This window comes from Xenopus tropicalis, chromosome 3, assembly GCF_000004195.4.
Source record: "Xenopus tropicalis strain Nigerian chromosome 3, UCB_Xtro_10.0, whole genome shotgun sequence".
NCBI classification, from domain to species: domain Eukaryota; kingdom Metazoa; phylum Chordata; class Amphibia; order Anura; family Pipidae; genus Xenopus; species Xenopus tropicalis.
The window spans coordinates 78,499,703-78,516,633 of NC_030679.2; the positions used below are offsets into that span (position 1 = coordinate 78,499,703).

Sequence of the window (16,931 nt, forward strand, 5' to 3'; positions counted from 1 at the left end):
GCATCAACATTAATATTTTGAAATTTCTAGATGTGGTGGCATAAATTGTTACAGAATTTTTGCCAGCCAACTGCAAATGCGCCTTTCCAATAATTATGGTTGCTTTAGTTAAAAGGGGAAATATACACGTGTTTAACATAAATCAATGTATTCAGCCTAATCTTTTAATTGATAAAATATATGTATGTGTATGTGTATGTATTTACAGCACAGATTAATTATTATTATTATTATTATAGACCTAATTTCTAAAGGAGCTCAAGGTGCAAACCTAGAAATGTCATAACAAAACAGCAGGTATTATGTTTAACTTGAGCCCTATTCTGTGAACTCATTTAAACATTACACCCTTAGAGGAACAGTAACACCAAAAAATGAAAGTGTATAAAAGTAACTAAAATATAATGTGCTGCTGCCCTGCACTGGTAAAAGTTGTGTGTTTACTTCAGAAAGTCTACTATAATTTATATAAATAAGCTGCTATGTCGCCATGGGGGCAGCCATTCAAAGGAGAAAAGGCACAGGGACATAGCAGATAACAGATAAAACACTATTGTATTCTACAGAGCTTATCTGTTATCTGCTATGTAACCTGTGCCTTTTCTCCTTTTTTCCAGCTTGAATGGCTGCCCCCATGGCTACACAGCAGCTTATTATATAAATTATAGTAGTATTACTGTAGCAAACACACCAGTTTTACCAGTGCAGGGCAACAGTGCATTATATTTTTATTACTTTAAAGCTCTTTCATTTTTTGGTGTTACTGTTCCTTTAATTACTAGGAATGCACCAAATGCAGCATTCTGTTTGGTATTTGGCCAAATCCAATATTTACCAACAAGTGAGTTTATAGCTTAAAGGGGTGGTTCATCTTAAAGCTAACTTTTAGCATGTTATAGAATGACCTATTCTAAGCAACTTTTCAGCTGGTCTTCAGTTATAGTTTTTGAATTATTTGCCTTCTTCTTCCAACTCTTTGCAGTTTTTTTTTGCAGCATTCCATCAAGGCCACCAAATAAAATATCATTAAATAAGATGTAGATACCATTATTTTAGTCCACCTTTTTCTTACCACTTTAGAAGAATCTACTGTTCCAATGTCCAATTTCTTATTACCAGGTGAAACAATTCATATGGCTTAGGCTATCCCTTTGCACAGTAGCAGGAAGAAGCTTCCAATAAATCATGCCAATGAAAAACTAAGTAACTTACTTTGCTTCACAAATAATAGATGGAATCTAATAAATGTACAATGGCATGAGTCAAGCCTACAGCTCACAAATATTTAATAGGTTACAGGCTTTCCAGCAAATAACATCCAGAATCAGGAAAAAAATGTGATTTCACTTTCATTGTTGCATGCCTCTGGAATTATAAGTAGTATTAAGGCTTTAGAATGTGCTTTGCTTGGCTAAACAAACTAGGCTAATGGGAGTTAAAGTATCCAGAAAATGATGGTATTTGCATAGTCAACATAAGATGTATATAGCAAAGCAAAGGAAACTGATTATGCAGGGTTGCAGCTATGTAGGAAATTATTATTGGCAGACTTATTTTATGACATGAAAGAATTCTGTAGTTTGCAGAGGTTGTAGCACTACCAAGCCAAATACATTCCTACTATGGACATCAAAGTCACCAGAACATTGTAACAGAATCCCTATTTCTTTACATGTTCTGAAAACTGGTGAGTGTAGAGGATAATGAAGAATGCTGTATACTTTTACTAAGCTCCCAAAGGCCCACTTATTCAGCCCTATACAGACACACATAGCAGACACAATTATGGCAGATGAAAGTATTTTCCTACAAATGGCCTGAATTGTAGCTGTGTCTTATTTAGATTATATTCAATGCCATGGGGAGGAAATAGCCTATCCAATATTTTATACAGATCTTGTTCTTAAATGTATGTGACTGTTAAATATTGTGAGAACACCTCTGTGTAAGTATTGTTTCTGTAGCCTATATGTAAAGCAATGTGCCTATTATAAAAACATGCAGAGACACTTATGATGCTATGCATAAAATGTTGCTATTTAAAATGATTACTTTAAATAAAACATCCCCTAATACTATTAGCGCTTATGTTATGGTTGTTTAGTTTGATATACAAACATATTTGCTCTTCAGTACTTGTTGCCTTGTCAATCTAATTTTTTCAGAAATACAGTCACTTAAACTACTGTGCCAGCTAGGGCTTGCATTATCATAAACCTCTCAATACCCTGCAGTAAACATGAAATGACAAAAAAACAAAAACAAGAGAAATAATTACTGAAACTCTAATTACCAATTGTTGCGCCTGATTCTGGTCTGTTCAAAGAACTTATTATGACAAAACCAAATCCTTCATTCTCCTTTCGATGTATAACCACATCACTGGACTGCATGCTTTGTGACGTGAAACCCTCTGGTGGAGAAGGATTGCATGGTGCAGAATGGTTGCTGTTTGGATAAGCAGAATCACTTCGGGGAGAACTGTGTTGTGTTGAGGCAGAGCCAGGACTCCTGCCATTTTCTGGACATGTATCTGCTATAATTAAACATAAAAGGTTATTAACTGCAAAACATATAGTATACAGGCATAGCATGTTAGCTCAAGCCAAATAAAACTATACTTGAGGGACGATTTACTAGAATGCCATATATCAAGGTTTTTTTTGGCAATAAGGTTCATTTTTCACCTTTATCTTAACTTCTAGTATGATGTAGAGAGTAATATTCTGAGACAATTTGAAATTGGTCTTTATTTTTTATTTGTGGTTTTTCAATTATTCAAATTTTTGTTCAGCATCTCTCCAGTCTGGAGTTTCAACAACAATCTGTTCACTAGGGTCCAAATTACCTTAGCGACCAGGGAATGGTTTGAATAAGAGACTGGTTTATGAATAGGAGAGGGCTTGAATCGAAAAAGTAACAAAACTGTACACTGACAGCAATAGTTTTTTTGGCTGTTGGGGTCAGTGACCTCCATTTAAAAAGGTAATATTTCAAAAACTATAACAGATAAATAATGAAGACCAATTTTACAGTTTCTTAGAATTTGCCATTTTATAACATACTAAAAGTTGGGGGTTGTTCACCTGTGTACAACATTCCCAAATCTAACAGTTCACATTAATAGAATAATCTTTGCCATATACATAGTTAATGTATAAACACAGTTGCTTACAATGTATAAATACAGTTGCTTTTTTTCTTCCTTGTATAATGCCACACATAGTACTGGCAGCAGACTTAACTCCTATTGGCTGTGTCTCCTGTCAGTCTGACACTAGGTTTGTGATATGCTGAGTCTGTTTACCTATGCCATTGCAAACAAGAAATTAAACAATGACCTTTCAATTTATGCAACTGGTTAGAGTGCACAAGCAACCAATGAACTGGTTCAATAGGAAAAAAGTAGGGGCAAAGCCTGGACGTGACGATGTAAGCATATAGGACATTTTTGGTGTAACAGGTTCAAAACAGCCACTCCCATCCCTTCAGGTAAACATTCTGCCATATTTAACCTATATTTAACCTAACATACTTATCTAGAGACTGCTGTGTAACATTCACCTCCTTCCTTCAGTATATACTGTAAATGCATGCCATTTTCAAGTTGAAGCCTCCAGTTTTCAGAATAATTATAAATATACTCTAATAGTAATAACGTACCAGCCATGTTTTATCAAACTGTATAAGAGAGGGAAAAGACAGCTTAAATAGGAATGGAAGGCCCTGTTGCCAAGAGATACACCTACCTATAGATAGCACCTTTCGTCTCACAGTAAGGTTGACCTGTCCATTCCGAGCAGCATTATGCATAAGATCAATCACATATCGGTGGGTTTTTCCAGCAACTGGGATTCCATCTACGTATAACAACTCATCGCCAGGGCGTAGGCGTCCATCTCTGTCTGCAGAGCCCATCGCTATTACAGCTCCAATTAAAATCTAGTCATGGAAACAAAACAGCATTGCATTTATTATCACTGAAAATTCGAGAAAATATTCTTCCATTTAGACTTGTGAGCACTGTATCCAGATGACAATGAAAGCAGAGACATGGTAAATGGAGACATCTTTATAAACAAAACATGTCAAATTATGGTGGGTGCTTGTGATGTTAAAGGTTTGAACATTTAAAAAAATATTTTATAATAAAAAATAATTTATAATGAATAACAAAAAGCTTTCTCTATGTATTCAAGACTAAAATACAGTAAAAATGCCATATTGTATATACTGCTACATTTGCATAAACTTTTCAGCATGTTTTACATTTTGGACTAAAAATTGTTCAGGAATGATGGGAAAGCACAAAAGCATGAAACAACAAAAGCAATACAAAGTTTTGAGTATATAAAATAACAATGAATGAAAGAAACAAACACAAACATCTAAACAAATTTTGAGTTCACATCCAGATGTGCACAGCAGTGAGGCTTATTAACACTGTAACCCATAGTAATAACCAATGAGGTCTTGTTTTTTTACAACATCATCAAAACAATAGTTTTGTAACTCCCAGATAAATGCAAGGTGCTGTTTTTGTTCCCCCTTACATTATTTTTCTTATAAAGTAAAAAACATTTTCAATAATTCAGTAGCACTGAAGGAAAAGAAACAATGACAAACAAATATAAAATGGCAGGGGTTCTGGCCTACAAAGACTAATCAAGATGGTTCAATATGAAGAGTGGAACCTGCAGGAATAGGGTAACTAGGGGAGAACAGTGACATCTCTGTTTAGGGAGACTTTCCCTTGATTGGTCATTAGGATATGTCTCAAGGGTTATACATTAGTTGATTTCTATTTGGGGAAGCTAAGCCTTAAATCTGCAATATTCTTCAGCTATCAGAGGAAACACAAGGAAAGCAGATAGTTGCAGAATACATTTTTTTAAATAAAACAGCCAGAATGTCCTGTATTGTTGGGCATCTGCAGCTGTAGTATGTTACTAATCATAGTAGAATCCTGCTATTCAGCACACTGCCAGTAAAAACAGTGCGGAATGGAAATGGGAGTATTACATTGTATCATTTCCATAGGTGGAGAAAAGGAAGGACACATGATAGGAGGTGAAAAGAAGCGCAGGCGGGGTAGCTAATTTTGCAATTCATGGTTAGAAAAGTCTCCTGCAATGATATTCATGGGCAAAGTAAGCTAAAAATTGACTAGGAAAAGAAACTGGAAGAGGTGTTTAAAACAAACCCAGTTCCACTGGGAGCAAGGGTACAGCTGTCTATCCCCAAAAGTCTTGGGTAAAACCTAGCCAGTATTTACAAAGTACACCATTAGAAGTAAAACAAAAAGTAGAGCCAGAACATTAAAAAATAACAGTTTCTGGGGATGCTACAAGCACTAGTGACATTAGTTCTTATAACAATAAAGCTGATACTAATGAAGTAATTACTATTACTAATGTTTTTTGCACAAGCTCATTAGCGTAGACTGTTTTAAACATGTTTAACTGCTGTACTGATGTAGTGTTATTTCTAGTGCTATTTTACTCTACTGATGCTACTGAATTTAAACCAAGATGCAGCACCATTTAGTTTGGGAAGAAAGAAAACTATATTCCTATGTTATTTAACTGGCTAGATAACAGCAAGAGATGTGTTTTCATTACTCAGGCCAGTACTTGTGTCACACCAGGGATTTTATATTAATATAACTTTTTCTTCTCTTTACTTTTGAGACCATGTGGGATAAAACAATCTTTCTCTTACACGGGTGCCACACTGAGTTCCTCCCAATATTTATTTTCCTTTCTTTCAGCGAGGAACAATGTAACGGTTAAAAAAAACTTCTTGAGCATCACACCTTTAGAACCTATCAGAGCCAAAACAGAGCTCAGAAACTAAATACAGCATTTATGCTGTATTTAGTTTGAAATTTAGGTTTATGCTGTATTTAGGTTGTATTTAGGTTGAAATTTTTGTTTTCATTAGGATCTGATTCGTTATAATATATATTTAGGGTCAGGTTAAACATTTCTGGCTAACATCAGGCACATCTACTTGGTAGTAATTAATGAAAGAACCACAATGGTCAGCTGCCTTGTTTTGTACTGGGTGTTTATATTACTGTATATATCTGAAAACATCTGGTGTTAGTCAGGCATAGGGATGGTTTAAGGCAGGGCAGAGAGAAAAATTGAAGTGGGATCCCAGTATCACAAATAAGCTTTTTAATAAAACAGCTGGTTAATGGACATGCAATATACAATAGCATTACACTGTGGTTGCTCCAGCTACAGTGAATCGCCTGGGGCCATCACTTTTCTTGCTCCAGCCATTTCCTGGCAAAACAGTGATTGCCATCCTGTAGAACAATTAGCACCAGTTGGGTTTTATAAACCAATAATTTGGCTAATCGCAGTAATAGAATACTCTGATGCTTGTAACTTCTTTTTAAATCTACTTAGTTATCGATCATGATTTAAATTCATAGCAACATTAACACATGGGGAAATACGTAATAAAAGGTGCAGAGATTTCCCAAGTCTACTAACCAATTGGTAACCAATCAGTAGGTAGTGTTGTATATAAATAGTTGCTATGGCATACTAGACCAGGGGCAAATGTTGTGACTTATTCCATTTAAAACATCACCATTCCCAGAAGGCAAAAAATACTTTTAGTTTACCTGGAAGAGGAAATTTCATAAATATTTATAATCTTATGCTCCATTTCACATTGTAAATGGGGTAAGGGTTTGTTTATACACATATTAAAGATGGTTAAACACCAGCAGTGTTTGTACCAAACATACTGCAACAGAAACAGGGAAAATTAAAGATTTTTACACATGCATAAAATAATAAACAGCATGAAAAGTCAAACTAATAATTTTTATTTTTGATGTTACTGGTCCTTTCATTTGCCTTACAAGAGACTGTATCCCCTTGTACCAAGAACAAGTCATTAGACAAATGTTAGGTTATAGTTGTCCTTTAACTTAGAAACCTCCTTCAGGGTTACAGAAATAGTGAATACACCTGGGAGATGCAAAACAAATCTGAGGGTGCAAGTAAAGCACTTACAGGCTGGCCAGGTTCATCTCCTCCAAGGATTCTGAACCCAAATCCAGATTCTTGGCGCCGAAGATGAACATCCAACTCCTTATAGTCAGGGCCTGTTGTTAAATAAAAATAACCTTTATGAATTACACACAATATAAATGTCACTAGCCCTTTTGCACATGTATTAGTTTAAATTAGTGCTAATAATGAATGTTTCATGGATTTGTTAATTCATTAAACACAGATGCAACCATCACAAATGAAGACAACACCAAACTGATTTATATGAAAACACAGTTCACAAGGTTAATCTTATTAGTCATGTTAGGTTAAAAAAATTGTTTCTCTTCAAGGGTTGAGCGGTAATATTCAGTGTATTATTTAAATTATTACAGAAGTACAGTAAGAGCACTGTCATGTCTTTTACTGTTCAATTAGTTTGACACTACAAAAGCTGCAAGAATATACAGGCAGGGAAGGTTTTTGAAAACAGAGGGTCCCTATCAATGCAGAAAAGCTTATATAGTTAAGTTGGGTTGAAAAAAGACCAAAGTCCATCAAGGTCAGCCATTCCAAGCCAACCCCAGTGCACAAAAATAGACCCATACTGACCTGTCTATACACTCCTACATGAACTATATATACCAACATCAATACTTACTGTAGATTTTAGTATCACAATATCCTCTTAAAAGCATTAATAGAATCTGCCATTACAACATCACTAGGTAGGACATTCCCCAGCCTCACTACCCTCACTGTGAAAAATCACCTACGCTGCTTCAAATGGAAGCTCCATTCTAATCTAAAGGGGTAGCCTCTGGTGTGCTGATCATTTTTATGTGTCTATAATCCCCTCTAATGTACTTGTACAGAGTAATCATGTCCCCTCGCAAGCGCCTCTTTTCCAGAGAAAACAAACCCAACCTCGACAGTTTAACCTCATAATTTGAATCTTCCATCCCCTTTACCAGTTTAGTTGCAGTCTCTGCACTTTCTTCCAGCTCATTAATATCCTTCTTAAGGAAATAAAGATTTATAAGTGCAAAGTTATGCACTTTGGTAGAAATAATCATTTATATTATTTCTACCAAAGTGCATAACTTTGCACTTTTCAACAATGAACCTCATTTTCCATTTTGCTGCCCAGTTTTCCAATTTAATCAAATCACTCTGCAAAGCGGCAGCATCCTGCATGGAACTTATAGTTTTGTACAATTTAATATCATCTGCAAAATAGAAACAGTACTTTCATTGCCCACTAACAGGTCATTTATAAACAAGCTAAAAAGCAAAGGACTAAAGACTGACCCCTGCGGTACTCCACTAACAATACTATACCAATGAGAAAATATTCTGTTAACACACCATGCTAATCTTTCCTTCAGTGAGTTCTCTATCCAAGTACAAATATTATGTTCCAGGCCAAAATCCCCCAATTTTACCATTTACTTTCTGTCGGGGACTGTATCAAATGCTTTAGCAAAATCCCAGTAGATGACATCCACTGCCATCCCAGAGTCCAGGTTCCTGCTCACCTCCTCATAAACAACAATTAAATTAGTCTGGCAACTAACAGGCCAGACTAACAGGCCTATAGTTTTCAGGCTGTACTATGGGGGCCTGGGGCAAATGCCTTTAATGCTGTACCCTAATAAAAACCCTGTATATGCAGGAAATACTGTAATTAGTTTTTGAGTACATGAGTTTTCTAACAAAGGGATTCAGGCAGATTATATGATTATATTATGTGACTAGATGATGTGTACATATTACTTCTGTTTGCATAGCTTTTTTTTGTAGAAAACATTTCCTGTTCATTCTCCTTCACCCACTCGCTTTCATTATTCCTTCTCTATAAAACACTTTATATTTTCCCACTCAGTCTACTTCTGAGCAAGAGAAAGCATTACACCGCAGTGGCCAAATTGCAGAGGAGTACAAAGTGACGATTTGGATGACGCAAAGCTCCAGGAGTGGGGGCTCTAAGGAAACAGCTCCTCTGTACTCACAAAGTACAATCTGTTCTTTAAGTTATTTTTTCCCTGTCAGAGCAGGTTGTGAGATCTGACAAGATTTTACCTAATCTTTGTAAAAGTAAAGAATAAAAACATTTTTGTTTTAAACAAATATTAACCATCTGCACATAGAAAGTCAAAATATAGTATAAAAGCTAATGAACAAGGTTGTGCTTTAGACTTTTTGAACCAATGATTTTGAAATACCTACAAATCATCTGCTTTTCTGTATAATAACAAAGCCCTTAACAATTAAGTTTAGGCAAACTTGCTACAGGTAGGGGATCCCTTATCCGGAAACCCGTTATCCAGAAAGCTCCAAATTACGAAAAGCACGTCTCCCATAGACTCCATTTTAATCAAATAATTCAGAATTTTAAAACTGATTTCCTTTTTGTCTGTAGTAATAAAACAGTACCTTGTACTTGATCCCAACTAAGATATAATTAATCCTTAATGGATGCAAAACAATCCTGTTTGTTTAATGAATGTTTTATTAATTTTTTAGTAGACTTAAAGGTATGGAGATCCAAATTACGGAAAGACCCCTTATCCAGAATACCCTTGGTCCCGAGCATTCTGGATAATGGGTCCTATACCTGTACTACTTTCAATTGTTTTTTAGGATTTTCAATGTTCACACACTGAAACCATATCCTGGAAAAGCAGCTACTTGTCACAGATACAAAATGCTATAAAATACCCTGGCATAGGCAATACTGAGATTTGATAAAACACATGTAGAAGCAATTATCAATAAATTATCAGCGTAGTCTATTTTTGTAGTCATGAAAAGTAGCTTTATGTGTATTAGCCCAAAAAGTTATGGATATTGCACACATTACCATGGCAGATAAAACCACCCTTAACTGCCTCTCACAGTTTCCCATAGCAAAGCTTAAAAACACATTTTGCCTATGGAAGATACTGGGGGTAACAAGCATGCACTGCTCAGATGTGCTCTTCTGTCTTCACCGTTTATCTATGAGCAGTGGTGCCGGGAAATTAAGTTTTTTTTTTTAACACAGTTCTTTCTGGAAAAACCATTGAGGACAAAGTGCCTTATCCCTTAGGACAGGGGCCCCCAACCTTTCTTACTCATGAGCCACAGTCAAATGAAACAAATAAAGGACTAAGATTGGCTGTTAGGCAGTCTCTATGCACACTATTAGCTTACAGGAGGCTTTATTTGGTAGTAAATCTTGTTTTAATTCAACCAAAACTTGCCACCAAGTCAGGAATTCAAAAATAACTACCTGGTTTGAGGGCGCTGAGAGCAACATCAAAGGGGTTGATGAGCCACTGGTTGGGGATCACTGCCTTAGGACATACCATGTTCTTTTAGTCCCTCTGCTTGTAATTTACAAAGTAAAGGTGACCACAAAGGGGCTGATAAGGGATAACTGACCCATGTAAGACGCCAGCAGATGGGTGACAACACCAATATTTGGTCAAAAATAGAGTAGATATTGATTGGCAGGTTTGATTTTGCCGGCAGATCAAGGATTGCATCTGCACATTGATACGGCCCTTGATCCAATGGCCTACATAGCTGCAATTATGATCCAATTATAGGCCCGAGGGGTACTCAAGGTGGGCATAACAATGAAAGATTTCCTGGTTTGGCAAGCTCGCCAAAAAGCGGATCTTCATATGTATGGAGACTTTATATAATATAAAAGAGGATTTGTATAAAAATTATGAAGACACTAAAATATACATAGTAGAAAATAGCACATATAATAACATGGTGACAACAATCATATAAAAATATATTAGCAAGCACTGTTCATAATACACTCAAAGCCATTATACTAACATAAGCACAGTCTGAGTCACATAGTTTGTATTCCAGAGATGGAAGGCTTATAGTTGCCACTCAATATCAGTTGGAAATTTGCAATATAACCTTTTGACCATGTCGTAATACCAGTATTATGGTGCCTACTTTAATATGAAGAGGAGAGCTACTACGGAAGGCCCTGGTATCTGTCTGCCTGCTACTAGAATAAGCAGACTAATCAACGTCTTAAAAGATATACTGCTTTGCAAATTAGCTATTGCATTACTCCACGGAAAATGCGCTACTACCAAAAGGGCAATGTAAAAATTATGCATGTTTGTACTGCTTGACTGCACAGTGCTCTCTAAGGTTTAACCATTTCACGGATTATCACTATTATATTTAAATATGTTCATACTTACTTCCATCTCCCTTTTTAATTCCAGCTCCTATATACGTTCTCTAAGACCATCTTTGTTCTCTAGCTACTCCCAATAAATGAAAGCATGAGTACTTCAGATCCTCTTCCCCATATACGCTCACTTCCTTTTCTACTTTTAGATACCTTGCCAAACCCTGGCCCTGCTCCATACCAACGTATCTTAGAACTTGTTACTCTTTACCTTGTTCAGGACATTTGGCCCATCTTAACATCTGCTTTTTAACTAAAAAACCACAATTATCCATCATCTGTTTTGCTAAAACTCAGTCTTTTTACCCTAATAGAAACTGGTCTCACTTCTTGCTGTTAGTTCCAACATATTCCTATCCCTGTAGCCTTTTCATCTAACTCTATTGAAGCACATGCTTTTCAAATCTGCCTCCCTCTCTATGTATTTGTGGTTCTTACTTTAGTCTGGCTTTAAATCTGGATTCCTCTGTTTTGAAAGCCCTGCAATCATCCTTTGTGATTTGCCAAACTGATGATATGTCAACCTTGTTGTCTCCAGCTAACCTCCTCCTTTATACTCCAGCAGTGTACAGACCACAACTGACTCTTATGCATACTTGCATGCTAAGCATACCTGTACTCAATTGCCCTGCCACTGGTTAGACTCACAAATTAGATTTGCTTCTGAACATGACTGGCAGAGTGTATGTGGAGAAAATCCCAAGTGCAAACAGACTTACTTCATAAATGACTGTCATGCCTAAATTCTGCCCTGTTAAAGACCAATCAAGACTTATACAGTACTCTCATAAACCATAATTAATCCAATTTATGAAAGCAGTTTTCCATATTTTATACTCTTTTACACCCCTCACCAGCTTTGTTAACTTCTTCAAAAACATTCCCCAATCCTCCTAGACCTATTATCTTATTTTGCTCATTATATCTCATTAACATATTTGGTTTTCATTATCACTTGTATGGTGATGATATACAAATATATTAATCAATCAAACAGGCTCAGATTCCTAACTGCCTCCTAACAATGGCACCTCAAATTCAACCCAACAACTTGGCCCATCTCTCTCTAAATCTTTGACTTCTCCCTCTCCTTCTCTGATCATATTAAAGGAGAAGGAAAGTTAAAAACTAAGTAAGCTTTATCAGAATGGGTTCCTCTGGCCGAGTCTGTGCAGCGCTCCCCTCTCTCCCTTCTCCTGCTCCCCCCCATAAGAATTCACTCTCCCTCCCATCAGAATGTGTGATCTGAGCAACCAGCTGCTAGAACTGCCCACAGAAACTACTGAGACCGAGCTAAAATGGCAGCTGCTATCTTAAACAAAATGAAGTTCTAGGGCTCTTTACTCAGGTATGGTAAAGCTTTCTGCAGGATAAATATAGCGTTCTAGGTGGCATTAACGTGGCAAATCTATTGGCAGTAAAATTAAAAAATGCCTTTCCTTTTCTTTTAACACCACTGTGAAAACATCACTATTTCCTATGCAATATTCCTAAAATATGTACAAGCAATCGCTCTAAAGACACTAATCCATGCCCTCATCCCTTCCCAACTAGACTACTGCAACTTGCTACTAATTGGCTTCCCTAACTGCCATTTTTCCCCACTATAGCCTATCTTAAACACTCTGCTGCTGGAATTTCCCTTTTCTTATCTAAGACAGAATAATCCCCTCCACTGCTGAAATCCTTATCCTTATCATGGGTAACCTTTAAAAAGAGAATACCTGATACATTCCTTCTCATGACTTTCAAAGCCATTTTTTTCAAAGCCCTTTGCATCTTACTACATCTCTTTTCATATCTCCATAACTTCTTGACCAACTGATCTGTTTCTCTAAGGGCTCTGGCACACGGGGGAGATTAGTCGCCCGCGATTAACTCCCTGTTCGCGGGCGACTAATCTCCCCGAGTTACCTACCCCTGCCATCCCACCGGCGAACATGTAAGTCGCCGGCGGGATGGCAGACGCGGCGGGGCGATTTGCGCGAAATCGCGCCGCCGCATGTGCCATCCCGCCGGCGACTTACATGTTCGCCGGTGGGATGGCAGGGGTAGGCAACTCGGGGAGATTAGTCGCCCGCGAACAGGGAGTTAATCGCGGGCGACTAATCTCCCCCGTGTGCCAGAGCCCTAAAAGTAGCCATTAGTGATGAGAGTTTTTTTTGCCAAATGTGGATTTGCCGCAAAATCCTGCATTTCACCATTTGACATCAGTAAGCCAATTTGGTCCCTGATCAAACCTGCCTGATTTTTGCCCAGATATTGATCAGGGAGGCTCATCGGGGGGCCCCATACAAGGGCAGATAGGCTGCCAAATCAGTCTGAAGGACTCAAATCAGCATCTTAAATCTGCCACTGCCTTAGAGCCACTGCCTGGTCACACCGCCCACTTCCACTGCTGTTTCCTTCCTTAAACCATTTTATCTTGCATCTCCTTACCTTTATATGCAATACCTGAATTCCTTTTGAGATAGTCTTCCATCAGTCTCTTCAAAAATTAATCTGCATACTATCTGACTTAGTCCAGGCACTTATGAATGTATATTGCAGTGTCAGCCACTGTATCTGCAGGTTCCCCACCCACAGAATGCAAACTCTACAGGGGATGGACTGCCTTCCTCCCTGCAAGGACTTAATCTTGAATGTAAATGTATTTTGCATTTATTTGTGTTAATTATCCAGTTAATGTACTGTTATACTGTACAGAGCTACATGCAGAAGTTGTGCTATATAAAAATTTACATACAAAATTATGCAAGACAACAGCACAAAAGGAAATGTATTAAAGAATGTATCCCACCAACATGCAATCTATTCCAGTTTTTTTTTTTTCAATGACTAGACTTTGCGTTTATAGCATTTTAAAAATATATCTGTGAATTTATCCACTTCTATTGGTTATTACAATGAGCTGTTAACAGAGATCTGTCAAATATGGAATGGTCACTGCCACAGTATGTTTTTGAACAGACAAACTGTACAAGGAATAGTTTGATTTTCTGGATTTTTATAGCATCAAACATGGGCATATATTATGGGCCATATCCTGGCAGTCTGTACTATCTACTAATATTTCAGTAGATGTCTTCTAAAAATCTTTACAGTGATATACCTTAAGCTAATTCCTTTATTGGTATTTTTCTTTTAGTATTGAGACATAAATGTTTTATAATGTGCTTCCAAAACACTTTTTCCTACTGCAAACAACAAACATGATATTTCTCAGTAGTGCATTGCAAATGGATGGAACCAGCCTGTTACAGCAAGTGAAATCTGTCAGCGACTCAAAGCATTGGTGTTTGGTTGCAAATGGCAAAAATGTTGGGCTGCAAAACTAACACATTTAATAAACATTCACTACAGGTAAGTATATTTTTTAAATTAATATTGATGGTTCCCTCATTTCTAGAAGAATTCCTTCACAGTAAATAATAGAGATTAGAAAAGTTAATATGAACACTTAATGACATTACAAATATAGGTGAATTCTTTCCAGAGTGATGATCACAGGACACATATTTACAAAACACAGCGATGAGCACAGATTTGACAGAACAATGGGTGCTAGAAATACTTGCCAACTCCATCCACTCTGAAACCAGTCCTGGGCGGCACTTGCTCTGAATAGGAAGATGAGGAATTATCCATGAGAAAGATGCACATCATTTTGGCTGTGTATAAATATAGTCTTACACGTGTTAGTATATATACAGGTATGGGATCTATTCGCGTTAAGCCCATTATCCAGAAAGTCCTGAAATATGGGGGTGGTCATTTTCCATAGAGTCTTATTTTTTCACACTTATTTCCTATTTCTCTGTAATAATAAAACAGTACATTTTTAACTAAGCTGCATAAATTTATATTGGTGGCAAAGCAATCCAAATGGGTTTATGTAATGTTTGAAAAGTATCTAGCAGCCATAAAAAATGGTGTTGATGTAAGTAATGAATAGACCCCTTACCCAGAAAACCCCACGTCTCAAACATTCTAGATAATAGATCCAATACTTGTATTTTACCAAGTAAAAGCTACTGAATAATTCAGATTTTGTGTAACATAAAATCTTTAAAAACAGACAACTTTATTTTATTACTAACTTTATTATAATCTACTTTATAAATGATACAAAATGAAGAAAGAGTAACTATATTATATAAAAATATGTATTACAGACAACTTAGATATAACTGTACAGGAATTTCTTTTTAGAGCTCAATACAGGTATGTAATCTGTTATCCAGGAAGCTCCAAATTACAGGAAGACCATCTTTTATAGACTCCATTTTAATCTAGCATCAAATGTTTAAAAATGATTCCCGTTTTCTTGGTTATAATAAAACTGTACCTTGTACTTCATCCCAACTAAAATATAATGAATCCTTATTGGAGGCAAAACAATCCTGTTGGGTTTATTAAATGTTTAAATGATTTCTTAGCAGACTTTAAGCACAGAGATATAAATTACTGTAAAAACCCCTATTCTGCCCTGATCATGCTACCTGTTTTGAGGATTTCAGTTATGCATTTCAAAGGGGCAGGTAAGTAAGGATTTAGTGCAAATAATTGACAGTGACAGTCTAGTTACCGTAGACAGTTGGCTAATATTGCCTGCAGGCGGCACTGTTAACAATTCATTATATTAGCAGTTAAAAATGTCTAATCTTAAAAACCTTAACTGAGGCCTTTTCTTGCCCCAGGCCTTCCAGCACGCAAGGAAGAGGAAGAGCTATGGCATCCTGCCCCAAATCCATGATTCATTTCGATATTTGGCCAAATTGTAGCACTCAAATTTCAACATGCAATTATGGCCTGTATTTGGTTAGTTATTCAGCTGAATATCCATAACGATTTTGGTATGTGGCCAAATCCAAAAATTATGGATTTGGTGCATCCCTGCCCATATTAAACCTGGGACAATAAGAGTACTTCCCCCTCCTTACTCAACAGGTTACCTTAATGGGTACCTTAACTCTATTACATCCCCTGTACAAACACATAGGAAAATTTTATCTAGAGAGTAGCAAAAGTTGAAATTTTTCAAAATTCATGTTGCAGAACAAAGTACAAAAAAAATCAGATATTTAGACCTACTATATTATGTAATATACGGGGAATAAGATGGTAGATGAATCTCCAAGCTAAGTAAGGAAAATGTCACAAAGGGAATTTTGAAAAGGAGGATACAGTGTAAGATGACCCCAAACATCAGCGCTGCACAGTTTTCAGAATGTTGAAAACCGGGCACAAAGTTCTGACCTGGACAGCCCCTTGAAAAACTGGGCTGTCCAGGTGAAAACCAGACAGGTGGCAACCCTACCTGAGCAACTGGCAGTTGTCTAAAATCTCTATTTATAGATGATCTTTTTGGACAGTGAAAAGATTATTGTTCAATTGTTTGTCAATCTTTTTTTTTTTTTAAATCCCTTCCTAGACTAGGCTATCTATATAGTCTATATATAGATCTATATCTATATATCTATAACCTTCTTTCTAAGGCCTCAGAGGCATGGTGATACAACACACTTTAACAAGAAAGAGTAGACCAATCAAAATGTCTCAGGTTTAAAATACGACAGATTCCTGCAAGATCTCTCTAATGATCTAATAATTAACACCTGACAAATGAAGGGTTGTAATTACCTTTTCCACATGCAAAATTTACATTTATCTTCATTTAAATCACCAAATGCACTACAAAA

The 16,931-nt window shown here is 36.6% G+C and overlaps 1 protein-coding gene across 7 annotated transcripts in view; it reads right to left on the reverse strand.

Moving 5' to 3' along the window:
• The window catches only part of magi2 (membrane associated guanylate kinase, WW and PDZ domain containing 2), a 451,931-nt gene that overhangs the window by 50,016 nt on the left and 384,984 nt on the right, over positions 1-16,931 (reverse strand). For 5 of the 7 annotated variants that reach the window (XM_031897513.1, XM_031897511.1, XM_031897515.1 and 2 more), the window contains 4 exons: positions 14,808-14,849; positions 7,038-7,129; positions 3,750-3,942; positions 2,294-2,536 (listed from right to left, as the gene is read on the reverse strand). In XM_031897513.1, coding sequence (XP_031753373.1) covers positions 2,294-2,536; positions 3,750-3,942; positions 7,038-7,129; positions 14,808-14,849 — 570 coding nt within the window. The remainder of the gene's footprint in view (positions 1-2,293; positions 2,537-3,749; positions 3,943-7,037; positions 7,130-14,807; positions 14,850-16,931) is intronic. The other 2 variants (XM_031897512.1, XM_031897514.1) reach the window with 2 other exon arrangements.